This window comes from Tympanuchus pallidicinctus, unplaced genomic scaffold, assembly GCF_026119805.1.
Source record: "Tympanuchus pallidicinctus isolate F22 unplaced genomic scaffold, pur_lepc_1.0 scaffold25, whole genome shotgun sequence".
Classification (NCBI taxonomy): Eukaryota; Metazoa; Chordata; class Aves; order Galliformes; family Phasianidae; genus Tympanuchus; species Tympanuchus pallidicinctus.
In genome coordinates, this window is record NW_026294742.1 from 6,968,215 (window position 1) to 6,989,596 (window position 21,382).

At 47.7% G+C, this 21,382-nt stretch overlaps 1 protein-coding gene across 1 annotated transcript; it reads right to left on the reverse strand.

Annotated features, from left to right (window-relative positions):
- Positions 1-20: 20 nt before the first annotated feature.
- On the reverse strand, positions 21-20,635 carry TGFBI (transforming growth factor beta induced). Its single transcript, XM_052689421.1, has 17 exons — positions 20,474-20,635; positions 17,361-17,459; positions 10,573-10,637; positions 9,959-10,116; positions 9,121-9,285; positions 8,485-8,631; positions 7,668-7,809; positions 6,868-7,080; positions 6,565-6,702; positions 6,170-6,315; positions 5,906-6,042; positions 5,267-5,397; positions 3,148-3,272; positions 2,163-2,265; positions 1,703-1,782; positions 1,215-1,239; positions 21-1,060 (listed from the first exon to the last, which is right to left on the reverse strand). Exons 1-17 carry the CDS (start codon positions 20,584-20,586, stop codon positions 1,005-1,007), a joined length of 2,043 nt encoding a protein of 680 aa, XP_052545381.1. The 5' UTR covers positions 20,587-20,635; the 3' UTR covers positions 21-1,004.
- Between the last annotated feature and the right edge of the window lie 747 nt (positions 20,636-21,382).

Below are 21,382 nucleotides of genomic sequence, written 5' to 3' on the forward strand. Positions count from 1 at the left end.
TCCCCCAAGGATTACCAATGTTTCCTGTATTTATGTTTTTGATTTTATTTTTAATTTTTTTTATTACAAAAGAAAAAAAAAAACAAAACCCACAACCATTATTACAAAGGCACCATTTAATGGAAGACTTCTGCCAGGGAGAACTCTCAATTCAATACTTTTTGTGAACAAAAATTACAATCCATAGGCACAAACAAAACCCAATTAGAAATAAAAAAGAGAGAGAACTGTTCAATCCATAGCTTATAATTATGCAGTTTCTTCAAAGTCAATAGAGGCTTCTGTTGAAAGCCATCAAATGAGAATTGTATGGTTGACGTTTAAAACAAAGAAGGAAACCAATGTTTGTTCAAAAAAACCCCAGCCAAACAAAAGAAAAACCAATAAAATAATAATTAAAAAAATATACATATTGTTTGGGTACTGGTTAATGAATTCAAATTTACCTTCTCCAAATCAGTCACCATTGGTGGTAGAGTTGGCAACTCTGGTGACGCCTTTGCTCAGAAAGCTGAACATCCACAGAGCATTCCAACCAACATTTCCCACTTCTGGCCCTGGTTTGGATGGGGGTTTTGCAGAGCTCATGCCCAGCTTTCTGCTTTGGGAGCCTGGTTTTTGCAGAGCCCACAGCTGGGAGCCTGGAGCAGGGGCCTTAATTCACCCCCAAGCAAGGCAGCCCCAGAATGAGCCCTAAGCATCCCTCTGTGCTGCTGAATCAGGGCTGAATTAGGCACCTGCCTTTCTCTGTCATAGACAGCAAGCCCAAAACTGGGCCTGTCATAAAAAACCAACCCAACTATCCTCAAGGTGGAAACTTGGTGATCAAAACCAAATAAACCAAATAAAAACGGCCTTAAAAATATATACATATATATATATGGCTTTTCATTTTTCCGATCCATTCCATTGGAAACAAAAATAAACTTAAGGGCGATATTTGGTTTTCAACAATTCTGTCCTTCCCCCGTGGCGTGGGCAGGGCGAGGGGATGGAGGCACTGGTCAGAAGCCACCCGAGTTCTCCTTCATCTTCGCCAGTAGCCGGGAGTAGACGGGCGCTGCAAAGAGGAAGAGCAAACTGGGTGGGACAGACACACGGACACGCTCCCCTCCTGGGTATGCTGCATCTCGCTTGCAGCAAGAGCACAGAACATATTGTTCTTTAAGGGATGGGGCATATGTTGGAGTGGAGAAGTGGAGAGGTTGCCTTACCTAGCCGAGGATTCCTTTGAGAAACCTGCATTGGGAAGAAAACATCGTGTTTGAGTAACTACAACAAACCCCTGACAGCTGTAAGGCTTTGCACGCCAATACATCCACCTGTAGTCTCCAAACTGTTACACACAACAGCTTTACTAACAGAATATTTCTATTTCTGATCCTTAGCTACTTGCTAGTTCTCCTCACGCTGCCAAAAGTGCAGAAGAAGAGGCAGATAAATGACTCTTTGGTGCCACTTGCATTATTGGAGGTTGACATACACAGCAAGGCGTACAAGGTATGCTATCAATGGTAGCCTTCATGTTGAAAAAGTACCACTTCTTAGACAATTAAATAAAGAAAAGACGATGGATCAAACCACAAAACGTATACATTTACTCTCTTTGGAAGCCAAAATCTCAGTGTGACATTATCTTCAAATCACTGTTACCAAAATGTAATTTCAGTAGTTCCACAGCGGTGGATGTTTTGCTTTTTACCTTAGATAAAGCAGATGCCTGTTTGAAGATCTCTAATGCAGGATCTGCAGGCTCGTCACCTCTTTCTTGTGGCCTTGAAGCTAAGAGTGGGACAGAGACAGCACTGAAATACCAGACACAGAAATACATATCCAGATAGATAGATATTAACATATATAGAGGGCATTCAAAGCACTCAGGCTGCTCCCTTACAGTATTTCAAAGCGTGTGTTGAAAATCCCATAACATCCACAATAAGATGAAGTAATTGCTCCCTCCTAAAGCAGAGATGGAGAGACCACAACTCCCAGAGGGCATGGCAGCAGAGCACCTGCTGCAGCAAGAGCAGGCTGTGCTGCACACCCATCACCATGCACGGTCTGCTCCGTGTTTTGTGTCACTCACTTTACACAAGAGGTGGTTTTGGTGACAGTTCTGCTGTGATGTTTGTGGCTCGAAGCACTTCCAAGCACCAACCTACCCTGAGGCTGCAAGACGGAGCTCACAGCATGAATCACACCATTTGTGGCCATGATGTCGCTTTCAGCAACGGGCTCCTTGTTGACGTGTATGATGTGGTTTTTCTGTTCAGGAGGAGAAAATACAGTGAAAAAGCAGAAAACGAGAAACTTTTGTCATCAGTGCTTTCCAATTTTGTAAAACCTTCATCTGAACTCATTCATTTACTAGATGGTTGTAAGCATTTTCACTTCCCTTGCCAATTGAGAAGAGTATAAAACCAAATGATAGCTTGAGCAGAGCAGCCAGCAGGTTTTGAAGCACAGGCTCTCTGTGGGCTGGGTGGAAACACTGCACATGCACCAGCATCTTGGCACAAGGAGGGATTACTATGGGGATTGCAGCAGGAGCGAGCAGACCATGGCTGGACATGGCAGAGCTCTGCCACGTGGGTTGGCCAACTCAACACACTCTGGAGCAGCAACCTTTCCATTTTTGTCCTGCGTTTTCTTCCTTATGCATAGGGAAGGCTGTGAGTTACATATTTTCTGAGATATATATATTTGTCCTCAACAAGGAATTCTACATTCTCTTAATGGAGTGCAGAACTTCTGAAATGAAATTACACATCTAAATAACTCCTGCTGTGTTAGAGGAGCCCACGCAGAGATCATTTTCATTACACTGAAAAAGACGTGTTAGTTGAACAAGCTATTCATTTGATTTATTTATGTTTTTTCCCCATGACTCAGGGTTAAATTTATAACAGCTCCTGGAAGTCATTTACAATTGGCCTTCTGGGGAGAATGCTGAAGCAAACCACATTTCAAAGTTGCCAACTTGCTGACATGGCAGGAGTCCCTCCACTGCAGCCCCAGATACACAGCTTGGTGCGACTCGATGCACGTTTAGGACAGGCTCCCAACAAACAACCCAACTGAGCAGACATCCTCTGTGCCCTGACATGGACTTTGGTCACAGACCACGTCCCGTCAGCTCTGACTCACCATGCTGACTTCCAGCTTGTCTCCCTGCATGGACTTGAGCCTCACAAGCGCGCTGACCGCGCCGCTCACCAGGATCTCATCAGCCATGTGGAACTTGAGGATGCTGGCAAGCTCCTTGGCGTTACCTGGGGGAAGAAAACATTTACATTTACATCAGAGCTTTCTTCCTGTGTTTCATCTGCTGGAATGACCCTACATGGAAAATATCATCCTTTCTTATAAGGGAAAGGAAACAATGTGAAATAGTGTTGGATACCCCTTGGTTAGAGCTGGCTAGGGCACTGAGGCTGCTCCTGCCTGCGCAGGTCAGGATCCCAATAAGTCTTGAAAGACCATCTTCCTTGAAAGTGTCCCACCTTGACACATATCAGCTCTGCCCTACGCATGAAATCCTTTCGTCTTGGTGATGCAGCCTCCTTGTTTTTTTTAACAAGCACTTGATGAACCTTCTTCTGGTGCTATTTTCACTTCTCAGTGAACTTTAGAGGAGAAAATCTTCTGTTTAATAGGGAATCACAGAGAGCACCCTGGTACTTGCAAGCACTGATACTTTCATTAACAGTAATGACACTTTGCAGTAATCTCCACAGGTGAAACTGCAGGATTCCTGGGTAGGAAAGGGCAAAGTGCAGGAGAGACAGACTAGGCTTTGAGCAACCTGATCGAACTGTGGGTGTCCCTGTTCATGGCAAGGGAGTCACACTAGGTAAGTTTTAAGGGTCCCTTCCAAGTCAAACCATTCCATGATTCTATCTCACTGATGGTTCATAGACTGAGAGCCCAATCCTCACCTCACTGGGTCTTTCTCTATTCTTTTAGCTGTCCTCTGAAACAGATCTCAGGAAGGCAAGAGGTGTCCCCACCACCACCTGTTCTCCAAGAGGCAGCAATGTGCACAGCATGGGCCAGCAGCCCTCCTCGTTTTCCTTTACAGGCTGTGACTAAAACCTACAGCAAATCCCAGAGAAAGACAATGGGGAAGAGCTAGTGCAAAAAATGGCCTTCATGAAAGAAACCAGAGAAGCTCCTCCAGCGATGTGGACTTCTTGTTTTGCTGTTATCTGATATAGGCTCTAAGCTTTTTTTCCATTTTTCTAGGGTGGTCACGGCTCACACTGCACAACCTCACCAGCATGATTCACTTCTTCGTCAGAAGTGTAAGCTAAATATTTGCGTGAAAAAACAAGAACATCTGAAGTGTCCACATCTGGGATACCTCATTCCTGCAGCCGTTTATAACAGCTGCAGAACAGTTCTGAAATATTTATACATTAAGCACTGCGCTGGATGCAGAGTCTGATATTACCAATTCCTCATCCATGCACTTAAAAGGATAACCAGCCACCATGGGCAGATGCTTCCTGAATTATGACATCAGTGTTTGGTTGGGCTTTAATGACGAGAAGATGTTACACTGAAATACCTGGCATTGTTTCCAACCACAGCCATTTTCCAGCGTGAAGAAAATAAGAGACCCTGCTGCTTATTCAGATGAGGGTTATTAAACACTCCCACGCTTTTCTCTACCGCCAGTCTGCATGCCTGAGCTTTTCAGGATATTGGTCTCCATCGATGCTGACCTGAGTACAGGGCAGACTTCCCGCTTTACCCATGTATGCATAGATGGAACAACAGCTCCATAATCACATATCACAATAACATTTTATACAGTGCAACCCGAGGCTGACCGTGGACCGTGTTTGCCATTTGCAGTTCTTTATACACCCCAAGCCTGTGCTATTAAATGCTATTAAACATTCTCACTGCTACCATCCCTGATGTGCAAGGCAGAGACCCCCTCGGTTTCTCTAGAAACACCTTAGAGCTGTCCTGCTCACACCAACTAGCCCAGCCAAACTGAAGTCATAGGAAGTTTGTAGCACACACTACAAACATGTCTGCCCAGCAGAAGTATAAGCCCATGGCCATGCTTTGTATGTTCCACTCCTTTCTGTGCACCCTCAGCTCTATGCTGCATTGGGCTTTTCCAAATCGGTTGTGTAGGAGCTCCATGCTCCCAGCAGACAGGGTCAAAGAATGAGATATGGCAGAGAACCTGAGCCATTCTTCCATTGCACACCAACAACACATGGCAGCTGAATGCTCTAGAAATGCTCACCCATCAGTTTGTTGAGTTCCCCCTGTGGCATGGCTTGGAAAGCTTCATTGGTTGGAGCAAAGACAGTGAAGGTACCCGGCCTGTTCAAGTTCTCCATGAGACCTGCAGACTGGATTGCAGCCACCAACGTACTGCAAGACATGTAAAAGACTGATGGCTTCACCACATACTACATTCACTGGTCTCTGAGCTGTGAAGTTGTAACTGTAAAATCCTGCTGGGGTCCAGAAAGTCAATTAAGCAAGAAGTTGACCAGATAGCAGATGATCCTGCAAGGCCCAACAAGAATATCTGAGAAATGACAAAGCAAGCCGGGGCTGCTGTATCCTTGGGGCAAAGTGGCTTGTGAGCAGACATGAAGGCTTGGCCACAGCAGTTCTGATAGGCTGAGGTGGCTACAGAGTTTCTTACTGTAATAGCAGACTCACAAGGGGACTACACGCTCTTGGCTCACAATTCAAGGAAGGGTTATTTGAAGTCTCACTCCCTATAATTTCAGAATGAGACTGTGGTTTTCGGCGCTCTTCCCATGTTAAAAATATTATGTATAGTCAAGACTGTGATCCATAGTAAATAGAATAGCAAACAGAAGCAGCTCTTCTGCTTCTAACTGGCACCTAGGAAGAGCAGAAAGGTCACCTGAAGCGATGGTCTGCCTTGAGAACATCCATCACTGAGCCAGTTGGTGGGGTCAACATCTTGTCCACACTAAACAATGTCCCAAACCTCCCTCTCTTGTCATGGGCAGCAATGCAGGCATTTTCAATGCATAGGTTCTGCAAATGCAATTCCAGAAAAACAACTTTATCAGCATATGCTTGGAAAGAGAGATCCAGGATAGGACAGAAGTCATCTGTGCAGAGCAACAGCCCATATTTAGCACTGCAAGCTGCACAAACTCACGTTGCGGTACACAAATACTCTCAGTTCCTTGTCACCCAGCGTCTGTAGTTTCTGACCGTGGTAAAGATATTTAGAAGAGAGCTGGTCTTTAACAATGTGGTTCAGAAGCAAATTTCTCATATTGCTGTCAACAGTGGGGCGTTTATCTGCAGCCAAGAAAATAAGGACAAAACCAGTGACTCACTTAGAAAGACCACAGAGACACTAAAGACATCCACATGCAGATTGCTACCCACAACAGCTTTTAATTTTGAAGCTACATGTCACCATCTACAGCTGAGGCATTTGAGAGAGGGTTTGCGTGTTTGCACACTGAAACTCAGCCAAAGAGAAACAGCTTGAAGCAGACCTATGGCCCAGACCAATAGAAGAGAGGGATTTACCCCACATATTACCTTTGAACACCTCATTCACTGGGGCAAGGAGGGTCACTCGCTCAGTGCCAGTTAGATGTGAACTTAGGCCAGCTTGTCTGAAAAGGTTCATAGACTCAGAAACTTCAGATTCCTGGGCCAACTCAAACAGTGTCTTAGCTGAAAAGAAAAGCAATGCATAGTAACATCTCATCCAACACAATCCACTCATTGCCACAAAAAAAAAAAAACAACTTACATCCTCTAAATCTTCTTTGACATAAGAAAAAACAAGAAGACAAAAGAAGGGGAACAGAACAAGAGATGTAACAGTGCCTCCAATACCTGAGTCTGGGATCAGCAGCTCATTGACAAAGTGGACAACACCGTTGGTAGCCAGGATGTCCTTGTTGGCAATGATGGGCTTCCCATTGAGCGTCAGCTCTTCCCCACTGCAGCCCACATCCAGGGTGGTTCCTTCCAGTGTCTCCATTGTCAGCCCAGCAATGATGGCCTCAGCACACATGGCTGACTTGAGGATGTGATGGTTCAGCAGGTCTGTGAGAGAAGCAAGTGTCTTAGCGAGCTGGAGATATCAACCCTGCAATTACTGCAGGTTTCTGGGATAATGTTCTAAAGGTGAGGGCCTCTGAAGTACAGAGGGAGCACAGGGACCCATGGCACAAGATAAGCAGCTATTACAGACTGTGCTGTGCGGTTTTAATTCAGCAGTCTGTGAAATGAAGTGTTCTAAACGGATGATTTTTATATGCCCTTGTTAATTCCAGAAAGGTTTTGTGTGATTACTCAATTCATTTGCCAAAGGAAGTTACACTGATTAGATGCTAGCACTCTTCTAGCTATAGGCTGATAGAAATCATTACCACAAAGAGGACTGCTAAGAAAATACTTCAAACACTGCTTCACTCCCTCCTCTATATCTGTTACCACCCTCTCTGCCACATCTACGCAACTACATCTGAAGAAGCCTGGACTGTCCATGATAAAAAAATAGAGGATGTCAAATGTGTTGACTGCAGCTTAGTCTGTACCAAGGGGTTGCTCACATCTATTTAAGAAGGAATTCCAAAGAACTGCAGAATAATCTTTGTTCTCTCGGTGGGCTTGATAAACAAACCACTTACCCCTCAGGGCTTCTGGGTCCCCCAGGATCCTGTTCAGCATCTCTCGTGGGATCTTCTCAAAGGCTTCATTGGTTGGAGCCAGAAGGGTGTACTGGCCTTCGCTCTCCAGCAAGCTGTTGAGGTCAGAAGCAGCCACAGCAGCCTTCAGAGAAATGAGAAGAAAGGGTAAAATACGTCCAGCCAGAATGCAAAGGTCAGCAGCTTTGTCCAGGCAGTCACTGAGAGCCAGATTTATTACAGCTTTTAGAATTTCAGTGCACGTACAAAAGTCCTGAATAGCTTCTTTCAGCACTTCGGTCCCTCTATAAATTTGGCCTGGTCTCTCGGTTCTCTTATGCTCCAAAAATCTGAGCACAAGAGCTTTTTTGGGCCAGTCTCAGAGCCGGTTCGAATACCCCAGTGTGCCTGGAAAGGGTCACTGCACTTCCAGTAAATAATTCAGACCAGACTTTACAGCTGGCAAACTGCAGAACTCCTCTGCTTTCCTCTTTATTCCTTAACCTGGCAGACAGCAAAGCAGATATGTTGGTACACATCAAATCCGAAGAGTTAACAGCTCCTAAGGCTGGTTTTACGATACAAGAGAGAAGGGCCAGACTCAGTTTGTGTTTTCCTCCTGACAGCAGTAGCAGGGTGACAATTATTCTCATAAAAATACACTGATATTGAGCACTCTTCCTACAGCAAAACAAGCTCTATTGGTACAAGGGTGCTATCAGCAGCAGAGTCACAGCATTCACACACTGTCAAACTTCATAAGGAGTGGGATGAGTGAATACCTCTAAGGAGCTCTTCAGAACACATGGGTCAGACTCACCCGAAGGGTCTCCAGGCTTTCCTCAGTCTCAACAATGTGCTGAATGCTGTTCGTGGTGGTGGAGATGACTTTGTCAATGACGTGAACCACTCCATTGGTGGCGTGGTGGTCAGCTTTCAGCAGCCTGGCACAGTTCACAGTCACAATCTGCAGAGGGAAAGACACACAGGGTGTTATGGGCACTAAAACAAGAAGGTGAAGCAGCTGCTGCTGTTATTCTATCTTGAACGCAGTGAGCACTAGAATATTGAACCAGCAGGAGCAGAAATGTGGTTTCCTAAAAAAAAACCCAAAAAACACATAAAGAATGAGAGTGCTCTTTCAAAAACTGAATGGTATTGTGTTTAAAAAGCTTTGAAAGCAATCACTGGTTTTGTCTACCCTAAGAAAATATGCAGCGTCAAATACTTACACAAGCATCGTGTTATACAGCAGTATGGGCAACCTCCTTGCAGCAGCATCCACAGAACTAACCACTAATAAACATTCTTTTTTAGTTCCTTCTAAACATCTATCCTAAGTCAACAGTCTTCAGCCTAAGCATTACACAGATCTGGGGGACAAAGAACTGTGCAGGAGCTGCAAGACAACAGAACAGCAAGCCTGCTGCGGGCAGGTTGAGTGCCAACATCTTACCCCATTGGGATAGTGGTGGATCTGGATGGGCAGGTTCTGGTACATGGAGTTCAGCGTTGTCCCATGTTTCAGGTCATCCGTGAGGACCCGTTTGTTCACCATGTGGTAGCGGAGGGCATTGAGCAGCTCAATGTTGACATTGCTGACCAAGGAATCCAGTGTTTCCTGAAAATCAGCAACACGAATTTTCCAGCGCTTGTTCATTTTTTCACCTTGTCATTGGGGAGAGTCAGGAGGTTTGGCTGCACCAAAGGGCCATGTGTGTGTGTGTACGAGGTGATGTGCTCAACCTTATGCCACCTGTGGCAGACTCAGAGCTCTAACTTCCATCAGATCTCATCTTTTGCCTTAAAGCAGCAGCGAGCAGCTCTGGCAGCCCTGTCCTTGGCAGACAGATGGCAGCAAGCTCCAGAGTGGGGTCATGGCATGGACACATGCAATAGGGTGACCAAAGGCATTGACAAAGAAAGGTGACTTTCCACACCAACTCTGCTGCTGCTGCTTGGGGATACAGGCTTCAAAATCATCAAGAATAAACAAAGCAGTAAAGAAAAACTGAAAGAGAAGACAACTTTCCCTGTTGTCTTACTGCAACGTCTAACACAAAGAAGCAGGGAAAACTGAATGAAATGACTGCTATATCCACCCCCTGCTGAGCACCCACATCACTGGGCAGTGCTGGGGTCTGTCAGAAACAAAGCTTTGGAGCTGACAGCAGTTCCCATCTTGGAAATTCCCAGCCCTTCCTACACCAGGATGTGCCTGTTGTGCAGATGAGGCTGAATCTCCAATACAGAAAGCCAGGGGAAGAAGAGGAAGAAGGGGAGTAAACTCTTACAGCAGACAAGGAAGCCCAGGCCTCGTTACTCGGGGCAAAAATAGTAAAAGTTCCAGGTCCTTCGATCTCTGGCCTCAGGTTGGAGCGGTCGGAGTAGAGCTGCGTGGTTGCAGAGCCCACCACTCCCAGCGTCTCGTAGATGTTTGAGAGTGGCAGTGCTGGAAGAAGACAGGTGATGTTCCCCAGGCCCCGTTAGTCCTCTCCCAGCCCCCACCAGCCACTGAGCTGTATTTCCTATTAAAGGGAATTTTGTCCAACTCACGCTTGCCGAAACAGAACTGAGCAGAGACTGGCAGAACTGTTACTCTATCGTTACCTTGTATTGCATTTCCAGCAGAGCTGTATTACTTGTTGGAAAGAGTAATTCCCTATGGCCCTCCCATACTTGATTGAGTTTAATTATATCCAAGGTTTTAAGTTGTCTGGAATGCTTTGCATGCTTTGGAGCTAATCTGGCACTCAGCTGGTGCTCTGCTGAGTCCATTTTTGACTCATTCAAGGCAATCTTGTGCACAAATTGCAAACCTCATATTCACTCTGAGCAATTTTCTAGCATTCTCCTTAACTGGGCTGACGTATGTAAGAAGTCTAAAAAATGTCAAACATGTTTTTACCAGCTGGGCAGCCTTTTTCTCCAGGAACTTTTTCATATCCAGGACAGCACTCGTAGCTGATTACTCTGGAATAAGAGATGGATACAGGAGATTAACCGAGAGTGTTTCACTGCTTTTCCTATATTAGCTATAGCCCTGCCTGCACTCATCCCTACTCAGTGATGTTTCTAAAGCAAACTTCCTCAGAAACATATACTTCAGCAAAAGACAAACCATATCTATCATCTCCTCCAGTGCTGTACGGTGCCAGCTTCTCTACAGAACAAAAACAGAAACTATTTCTTTGCAAAACCACCCTTGCCCAGCTATTTTGCTGGTCTCTGTACAAACAGTGATGGAAATTGATAACCATGGGCCCAGCAGAGCACCTCAGTGAGGTGGTGAGCTCAGCACCATCTCAGGACCTGCACAGGACAGAGAAGTGAGGCACAGACCTACCAGTGATGGTAGACATCTCTATCTCCAAGTATCTCTTAGGAGAGGACCCAGAAGTAAAGATGATATATCCCTGCCTATAGCAATGGGGGTGGAACTAGGTGATCTTAAAGGTCCCTTCCATCCCAAACCATTCTACGATCTCCACATATCTCCTAGTGGGATTTGGTGCTAGCTGCCTATTTCCCAGCTGTTTTGCTCCAGCACAAGCCAGCAGTGAATAATGAACACCCATCTATAGCACTGAGGGCTTCAAGCCAATGGCTGCACACTCATTCAACGCACACAAGATTAAGGACTGAGAAAACTCAAGTGCTTCTTTGATTCATGACAGAGCAATACCAGACATACCAAAACACCCAATACCTCTGATCTGTATTTGTATTTTTGGCAATGGGAATTCTGCTCATTGAGTTCACCCCCTTCCTCAGAAGGATCTGGGGATGTCCCAGTGTATCTGCTGGGTTTGGGCATTGCACTACAACTCCAGTATGACTGCTCTACCAAACTAGCCAAGCGTTTTCCCTGTGCTTCATCCCACTCCTGTCCACCCCAAAAACCATTTGCTTGTTTATAGCAACACTGGCATGACAGATCCACAGGGGAAGGAGCATCTCTGGTCTAGGCTGCTTGGAACCAGTGATGGATGAGCATCCATGGCCTGAGTGCTGCACCCATTGTCTGCAGCTCAGAGGGAAATGAAACAAGTCATCTGATTCTGGCCATCAAAGGGAATGTCACCATACAAACAGGAAAAAAAAAATTAATAAAAGTCAGTCTGGGAGTGACCTGTTTATTTTTCACAGGGTGTCTTTCACTTGTTGCTCTTAGGAGCAAGTGAAAGGAGCAAGGCCATCTGATGGATGGGCTGGGGCAGTGACGGATCGATATTCCTCCTAAAGAGACTTGTTTCCTCTGTGCTCCCAGCTGGATTAGAGACAAGTCTGGTGGACACCCACTCAGACAAGGCAAAATCCTCAAGCTTCAGATATTTGTCATCATTTTAACAGTGTTAACAAACAGTGGAAATGCCTGGGGTTTAAGAGGGAATTCTTCAGGGTAATTAAGAGCTAGCAAGTGAAACAAATACCTGCTTTTCTGTGACAGAAGCAAATAAATTCTGTCTCATGGTTTCCTAAGAGAATTACAAAGCAAACCCAGACTGATTGTCTAGACATTATATATTCCATGTGGGAAAGAGTTTGCCTAAAGCAATCCCTTCCTTTGACTACTGGAGATCTTAACACCCTGCTGCTCTGCTTTCCTCAGCCCCCCGTCTCATGTTCATTACAAACACACACTTTCTCCCTCTGCCACCTCCCTCCCCTACCTCTCATTTTTCGTTTTTTTCCACCCTAGAAACTAAATCCAGTCTAGACAGTTCCCCTGATTCAGAGCTGCAATCAAAGACGAAGAGCTGATTAAAAAGAAATCATTGCAAAGTTCAGCATAAATAATTCCTGAGTGCTGACATAGGCTTTAAAAGGCTTATTTATGGATCGATGGGAGCTGAACGAGCTGCGAGGAGTGGGAGGGATGTGGTGCACACAGAGCTCAATGCTGGGGGCTGGGACAGGAGCCGAGGGCAGTGAGATGGGACAGGACCACACTGCCTGCTTTTTGGGGTGAGGGTCACCTCCAGCATCACCACACCGAGGCAGCTCATGGCAAGGCCAGCAGTAGGGTCAGCTCTGCTTGTGGGCAGGCTCCCCCAAGCCTCCAGTCTCACTCACCCACTGAAGGGATCCACCAGCATCACCTGGCCCTGCGTGCCAAGTTCACCATTCACAACCTCCCCTCCCATCTTGTCCCGTATGATCTCAACAGGGATTTTTTTAAAGGCTTTTTGAGTACCAGGAAAGGCCGTGTGGACAGAAAGGTGCTCAGCCAAGTGCTGGCCCTTACGAGGAGCCACTCCCAGGGCTCATGAAACCATCCTTTTGGGTCCCTTTGGTGACCCTGCCCATGGCAGGGGGGGTTGAAATTAGGTGATCTTTGAGGTCCTTTTCAACTCAGGCCATTCTATGATTCTATGATCCCCACCTTCAGCCATGCTCCCTGCTGTGGCTGATGGGTGAAACCATCCAATTTGATCACCCAGTGTGCCCAATGAAACATGGATACAGCTCAAGGGGATGCTCAGCACTGGGGCCCAGCTGGTCCTGCAGCCTCATCCAACCCCAGAGAGCAGCATGGCTGTGGCTGCTCTGCCCCACATTCAGGATACCGTAACTTACCTACATGGGAACAAGGATGCTTCTTTGATATGTTCTTCTCCATGAGCCCCAGTTGTAACAAGATGAGCATCTGACCCTGCTGTCCAAAGGCTTTGGTTGTACCAAATCTTTAAAATCTAGAGAATTTGGCACAAAAACCAAGCCAAGGTGCTGGTGTCACCCCAACTGGCTCCACACAGCAGCAGGGGTTCAACAGGCAATGCTCTCCTACAAAGAGCACTTGTCACCCACTCTGCAACACCTACAGCCACAATTTCCTGACCCCCTCACTGAAAAGTTTTGACTTGAGTCTTCACAGCTCTTCAGCCTTTGGTTTGGAAATGCTGCACTCCTAAATGGCAAAGTGTCTGAGTGCAGAAGCAAGCCCCTTGCTTTTTATTAGTCATTGTTTCACTGCTGGGGCATTCTTAGGACGTGAAATTAAATTTTAAGTGCATTTTTCAAGGTAATAAAAGTAAGCTTAGGCATATATTAGTGAATAAAGATCCATTTGTAATAATTTCCTGTAATAAAATCCATATGTTTTGGTTTTGTAAAAATTGTGCCAGAGACTCGTTTCTTTTCCTGAGCTGAGGAAAAAAAAATATATATATATATATAAAAGTTAATTCAAAAGAAAAAAAAAAAAGAAAAGTACTGAGGGGCAGCTCACTGCTACCAGTTATTCCTCAAATAATAGTAATAATAATTAAAAAAATGTGTATAAGTCGTCCTGCTCTCAAGGCAAATAGTGTGTGTGGGAGGCATTCATTGCAACCCCCACTTCCAGTGCTTAAGGGAGATAGGAACATATAAAAAGCCCAGTCACAACGATGAGAATATACTCTAAATAAACGATTTCCTCGGCCTTGGAATAACCAACAGTGGAAAATTACCTAATTACCAAAACAATCTAGCTTCAGTGCTCATTAAAATCAAAGCGGTGTCAGACTTCTTGCCAACCGCCTTATCTCACTTCATCAGCAAGTAATGCAATGATAAAACGTACATAAATCCTCTATCTAATTTCTTCCCAACTGCGTGAGCCAACACTTTAACAAAGAGGAGAAAAGCAGAAAAAAAAAAATGTAGATAAAGAGGTGAGAGTCCCCTTCTGATGCGTGAGCTGGATTTTCCATCGTGCGCATCCAGCTCCGGCTCAGCGCTCCACCCCAGTGCACTGGAAGATGCTGTTCAAGAAGCAAGCTTGCAAAGCCACACCACCAAGGCTGGTGCTCACAGCCAGAACTTGGTTCTGTCAGGTGAGAGCTACAGAGCAGTGACACAGCACCTTCTGCACCTCTGGGAGTGCTTCTGGAGCAGCACCTGGAAGGTGATGTGCCTGGGGCAAGACTGCAGACCAAGCATATCCTAAGCTAGATGATCTTTTTCCAGCCTTAATTATTGCATCTCTCCAGTTTCTCAGTGTCTCTGGACATGCGAGGATGATGGAAAATAAAGGAAATCAAAAATCAAAGCAGTCAAATCTACCTTCCTGGAGCCAGATACCTGCATCTGCTACATAATTCCAATTTGTCACACCACCAACCCTTCAAGCAAATAGAGATAATAGGCCAAAAGAGAAGCGGATGCACTGAGTCAAGCATCTGCCAACCCAGGACTTCACAAAGGTGGAAAAAAGCCTTTTAGGAAAAAGAAGGAAGTGATGATGTTCATCCAGAGAAGCTCTGGTGCGAGACAGGCACTGGGACCCCACTTGGGCTGAAGAAGTGCATGCAGTCACCATGGGGAAGACCCAAGCGTGGATCCCCAGTGCAGGCTGCAGCCTCCAGTTCTGCTGACACTCGTGCCAAACCCTGACTATTTCTGGGACTTGAGGTTGTTCTCAGGAGCTCTGCCAGACCAGCTCAGCCCCACACACAGGGCTGGTTTTGGGGCTCATGCTGGGCACCACCACCTGTGCCCATGCATGCTCCTAGGAGGCAAAGCACCCAGCATGGAGCACCCCAGGCCCTGACACTGCAGTGAGAGTCCACTTGCTGCAGCACAGCAAATAACATCCTTCACGAACAGCTCCTGATTGCTTCCATACGCCGGGAGCACTGCGTCCAGAGGGAGCCATCACCAGCAAATGTCTGTAATCAGAGCTGTCCCAGGGTGCTCCAGAAAATCTGAGTGAGGCACACATTCTTTGTTCTGCATCAGCATATAAGGAGCAGAGCAAAGCCAGGGCTCAGAAATGGCTAGGAAAGGAGAGAAGGACAGTAAAAGCCATTGTTGGGATGACGCAAAGTGAAGAACAGCGAGCAAATTCCATGTGTAATGGGAACATTATCTCATAGGTTAACACACAGGTTAATGCTGTGTCTGCTTTCTTCTCAGCAACGCATCATTGGATAAGACATTTGGGTAAAAGCAGGGGAAAAAAGGTTGGAAGAGATCACCCCATCTCCTCAAATGACATCACCAGGCTCTGCCAGATGCCAGTCCCTCCAGCTCCTCCTGGAGATAAGTGGGTGAGTTGCTTTCTACCAAATACACGTTGAGTTACTTGAGGTTTAGTTTCTGATGTGCTCCAGAGCTGAAGCAACCCACGGCTGGCATCTCCTTGCCCTTCAGTGATTTTAAGAGCAAAGCTGTCCCACACTCACAGCACTATCTAGTTTTGTTTGGCGGCTGTGCTACTCCCTTATCAGAAGAAGTGATGATACCACCCTGCCATGCCAGGATCTGGTCCACTGACATCAAAAAAGCCACCATTCAGCCAAGATGGGAGTTCGAATTCTGATCATTCCAATTAAATCTCCCCATATTGGGTGCTTTCACAAAATTAGGGGGGAGTTGGTTTGCTCTGCATAAGGGGCAATTCAACCTCCCTCCTCATAACAGCAACGCAGATCCATAAAACCAAACCCAACAGCCAGCACAAACAGCTCAGCCAACAAAGGCAACAGCAGCACAGCTCACCCCCACTACAGACCTCAACGCCTGCTGTTTACTACAGAACCAGAGTTTATTTAATCAGCAGTAAAGAGCAGCACGTTCCTATAGATCCAATTACACATCACAAAGGGCTGCGCACAGCGGATGATTCCTGTTGTTTGCTCTAGATCAGTGACTTCTCACAACACATCATTTCAAGCGAGAAGAAGCAGCCCGGACTTTGGTTTCATCTGTCTGAAGCCCTGTTTGGACTCCAAAAAGCTTCCCTGCTCCCATTTGCAGCCTGGTGCTGAGTCAGGCATGCATGGCCATCATTATCTGCTGACTGCATCGCTGGCAGGAATGTCCCCAGGCTGCTCGTGCCCATACTTTATGCAACACTTATTTGACTGTTATCATTTAGATGTGGAACTGGCCTGCGAGTGTAATTAACTTTCCTGGTGGGGTCAATAGAATGCTGGCTAAAAGCGACACCTCTCTCTACTTCTGTTTTTACTTCCAAAGAAAACACGCGCAGATGAATTTTGTGGCCTCTCCAATATCCATCAGGCTGTCTTTTATGCCTGTTTTTTTGTTGTTGTTATTTGTTTTTTTTCAGCATTGGGCTTAGCAGTGAAAGAAGGAGACACACGGACTACTAGAAGACATCTGGTCCATGCTCCATTATAGCATCCACACTTAGAGCACCGAGAGCCATACAGGTACATATGGAAATGCAACTAGAATAAATAGCACAGAATCATGGAATGGTTTGGGTTGGAAGGGACCCCTCAAGGCCATCCTGTCCCACTCCCTGCAGTGAGCAGGGACTTCTGCAGCTCCATCAGTGCTCACAGCCCCTCAGCCCAACCTGGGCTGTCTCCAGAGATGGGGCACCCAATACATCTTTGGACAACCTGCTCCAGCATTCCACCACCTTTATTGTAAACAGCATTTTCTTATATCCAGTCTAAATCTCTCCTCTCTTTGTTTGAAACCTTGTCTAATCACAACAGAACCTGCCAACGAACTTATAAACACAGTATTTTCCATTCTTAACATCTAAACATAAATATTCCACGTTTGTCACAGGAGAAAAACACAAGACACAAGCCATGTTTCCAGCAGCCAAAGGCTAAAACAACTCTTAACATCCAATGCACACACCCAACACACACTGCACTACGTGCCTCCCCATCCCAGCACCCAGCAGAGGCCTTGGGGCAGCACTGGGGGGGGTTCCCAAGTACTCACGTTGCCTTCCCACAGATCTTCCTCTGGTACCACTGCTTGCAGTTGGTGAAATATTTCCTGTTGGTGCCAATCAGCTTCTGCACGGCACAGACGTTGGGGCTGCAGGAAGGACAAAGCAGAGAGGGGTCTGTCAGGAGCCCAACAGCAACCAGAGGGGTCGGTGGGGAGGGAGCTGAGGGAGTGGGGTGTGCTGGGGAGCTCACAAAGCGAAGGGAGAAAGGGAAGAGCTCTCTATCCGCTCTGCATTGTTATGTTTTTCTTTACCACGTGCAAAAGCTCCACATCTTGCCATCTTCTACCTCCCCCCAAAGTACATAGGGATAATGGTTTGGTTGAGATTTCTATGGCAATCAGCAATTTACAGTCTGAAATCCCTATTGAAACCTAATATATTTCGGCACTCATTCAAAACATTTCCCAAATTTTTATGGTTTAGGAGCTAATGGAAGACAGATACAGATCAGCACCCAAAATGGATCCTTCTGCTGTCTGATGGGCTCCACCTGTGCTGGAGGTGGATGCTGACGGGGAAGGGCAGCACGGTGTGGGGTGGCACAGGCCAGCAGTGGCTGTAAGATTCCAATCTCCGTCAGAAGAATGGGGCACTGCGTGTGTGAATCATCTCAGTGAGAGCTGACAGCAGCCTTTCAGCTTTCTAAGAAGCTGAGAGCAAAGCTGTGGTCAAACAGGAGCTGACTCCTCCTTTGGCCAGCACAGTGCTTCCCTGCTCCTCCCATTGCCACCGCTCTGTGCTTCGAGTGCCAGCAGCTGTGACCACGGGCATGGCTACGCCCACAGCTAGTGTGAGCAGGCACAAATGTCATTCATTCCCTTGTTGTATGTAAGGAGAGGGACAAGTGGAGAGAATCTATTATAAAAGAGCAGAAATCACAAATCCAAACGTTCAGCTGGCGCAGGCTGGCAGCAGCTCAGCGCTCCGCACACCAAATCACAGCTGAGAGGCTGAGAGACGTCTGTGCTCTGTGACTCAGCCCACCTCAGCTCCCCTGGCCCCGCCACACTGAAATGTGGTTCCAATTAGATTGAAATTCCAAATCTTGCCTCGATTTCAGCGTCTGGCTGACGGCGGTGGACAATCCCTCTAATATTCCTCTTGACAAGCCTGGCTACTGAAGGACTTGTTTGATCACTTCCCCCACGAACAGGGAGCAGCCTGCCAAGAAAATCCCACACCGGTGCTACTTTTCCCCCTTCTCCCTTGCTGAGACCCAGCAATGCAGGGGGGTGACCTGTTGGAAAGGCTTTTCCCTGGTTTTCCTCCATGCAGGAAGGTCCCCCCAGGGCTGTGCTGTCAGTGATTCCCACAGGCCGGCTGTAGTAGCGGCTCCCTGCTGTGCACATTCTGGGTCTTTGCCCAGTCTGGCTTAAAATGAATTTGTCAACACTCTCCCCTCTCCTCACTGGAGTTCATCACCTCTGCCATGGCGTTTGCAGTGCTCCACGCTGATCAAACCGCCCATTGTTGGGCTGTGCTGGAGCCCAGTGCTCAGCAGGCAGAGCTGCTGGGCTGGGGGCAGCCCTGGAAAGGGGCAGAACAGAGCAGGACCCCTGCACAGCCCCCCATGACCTGCACCCAGGCAATGCTCAGGAGTCTTCATCTCCAAGTCCTAATGCTCCCTCTATACTTTTCCCCTCCCAGACCTGAACTGATCCACTTAAAGATTAATTAAGATGTCCAAGTGTTGCTGCAGAGCTCAGCACTCCCACCCAGCTCGCTGCTGGCTCAGTGGGAACACTGATGACACCGAGGGTGCTTGCAGCAGAGGGGCATATTCCTCCTGCACATCCCTTCTGCAGCCACTAGCTTTGAGGTCTGACATCACTGCATCCCTCTGACAATCATCATTCAGAAGTCAGATTGAAAATGAGCGTGGTGTAAGTTGTGCTCCCCATCAGGGAGGGACCCATGAGCCAAGTGCTGCTGTCAGCTACACGGGATTTATCTCAGCACAACCTCACCACCTCTACAGACACCGCCACGCAGCGCAGCCACATTTGCCCCTGTGCTGCCCTCACAGCACTTTACACCGAAGCTGCACCAACTCACAGCTCTGAGCAAACTTCTGCCTTAGGAACAGCACCAGCACCAGGTATTTACTTTGCTTCAGATCTCTCAGAGATGAAGAACAAGGCTGTGTTTGTACATCAATCACTGCCATCCATTCAGCATTGAGATTTTACAAACAGACGTCTGCTCAGAGGTCGCCTGTTAGATTCTCTATCTGGTCAGATAGGCAAAGCGTTCCCCTTCTTGTAAATACTGGGCTGGATCCCTGCCAGACACGTATCAAACTTCAATATTTCAGCCCAGGGTTTTTTTGAAAGCCATTCAGGTCACCATTCAGTGACCCTTCGGTGATGCATTTCAATGGAGGTTACAGCTCAATCAACGCCAGCACAATGAGCAACAAAAGCCACCTGAAGCTGCTCTCATCGTTTCACTCCAACTCCTTCCCAACATGCAACCATGAAGATCTGGTTGGTTTTCTACCTGCCAGTAAATACACTGGGCTATGCAGCCCATCACACACTGCTCATCCAGCAACAGCTCTACCTGCACTGCTGGGGAACTCCTATCTCAGAAAGTCTGTGATTAAAGTCAGATTCAGTCAGGAAAACATTCAGGATGTACAGTCTGACTAAACTGGTGCTCACCCACAGAGATACCCTTCTGCCATTGAAACCATTCTCTTTTCCTACACGTTCATGAAAACAATAATTCCTTCCATGGGATGCTTAGCAGTTCCAAATCTGGGATTTTTCTTTTTTTTCTTTTTTTCTCCCCTTTTTCCTTAATGAGGAGAGACTGATAGCATCACTAAGCCATCCAACAGGGCATCGGGACTACGAAGCATCCTGAGAGAAAGGGGGAAAGCTGTCAGAGGAAGGAAGAAAAATCATGGGGGAAGGAAGAAAAAGTCGCCAGAGAAAGGAAGGAAGAGTGCAGAGGAAGAAGCACGGCACTGATCGCAGCCGGGCTCGCCCCGCGCACGCAGCCTGCTGCACCAATAGAGGGAAAGAAATGTTCTGCGGGTATTTCTATTGCTTTTTCCCCCCCCTCTCCCCGCGGGCAGAGCGGAGCCGCCGCTTACCCGTGCTGCCGGCCGCGGAGGCGGCTGTGCTGCAGGACCTGCTGGTACGGGGACTTGGCGGCGGCGGCGAGCCCCAGCGCCAGCAGCAGCAGCGGCAGCGACGGGCGCGCCATGGCCGGGGCCGCTTCGGGAAACGGGCCGGACGGGACGGAGCAGCCGCGCGTCCCCGTTAAATGCGGCGGCGGCGCGGGGGCGGGGAGCGGCTGTGCGGCCCCGCGGGGGGAGAGGAGCCGCCGCCCGGGCCGGCCTTGCGGGAGGGGACGGGGGGGGGGGAGAGGGAGGGGAGAGGGGGCCGCCCCGGGGACGGCATCCAACCCTCGGGCCGCCTGCCCGGCCCTCCGCCGGACCCCGAGCAAAGCGCTCCTCCAGCCTCCCGCCGGCGCCTCGCTTCGTCCTCAGTCTTTTTTCTTCTCCTCCCGAACCCTTTATTCCACCCCCAGACCACTTCCTCCCCAGTCCGGTCCCTGATGCGCTCCGGGTGTCCCGTCTGATCCCAGCCCTCGGGGAGCTGCCGGGTCTGTCCCACAAGCGGAGCGCCTTTATCCACCCGTGCTGCACCTTCTCACTTGGCTGCTTCATGCTCCCAGCTCTCAGTGCCATGCTTGGTGAGAGGCTTCTTTAGGCCAGCAGGAGCAGCGAGGCTGTCCTCAGTATGCTCTGCTACACCAAGTTGGTTGTTTCCCGTCAGTTAAGCCCAGGGCTGAATTCAGCAGTGAGCCTCAAGCCAACCTGTTGCACTGCAGGGCTACAGACCCTGCGAGGTGCCAGCCTGTTATGCTGATACGATGGTGCCCTGGGAGCCAGCGCAGCCCCGCAGACAGCCCTGGCATTCCAGGCAGCGCAACAGCTTGCATGGGAAATTTCCATCCCAGCTAAGAGCAGACAACAGCGATCAGTGCTCATAACAGC

Bases quoted from the DNA above. Each gene is read 5' to 3' on its own strand.
- TGFBI (XM_052689421.1), bottom strand. From the start codon at position 20,586: ATGGCGCGCCCGTCGCTGCCGCTGCTGCTGCTGGCGCTGGGGCTCGCC. The intron at 10,117-10,572 runs GTAAAAACATGT...GTCTTCTTCCAG, and splicing joins AGAAAAAGGCTGCCCAGCTG to CACTGCCACTCTCAAACATC. The intron at 8,632-9,120 runs GTAAGATGTTGG...TTCCCTCTGCAG, and splicing joins TCCACCACTATCCCAATGGG to ATTGTGACTGTGAACTGTGC.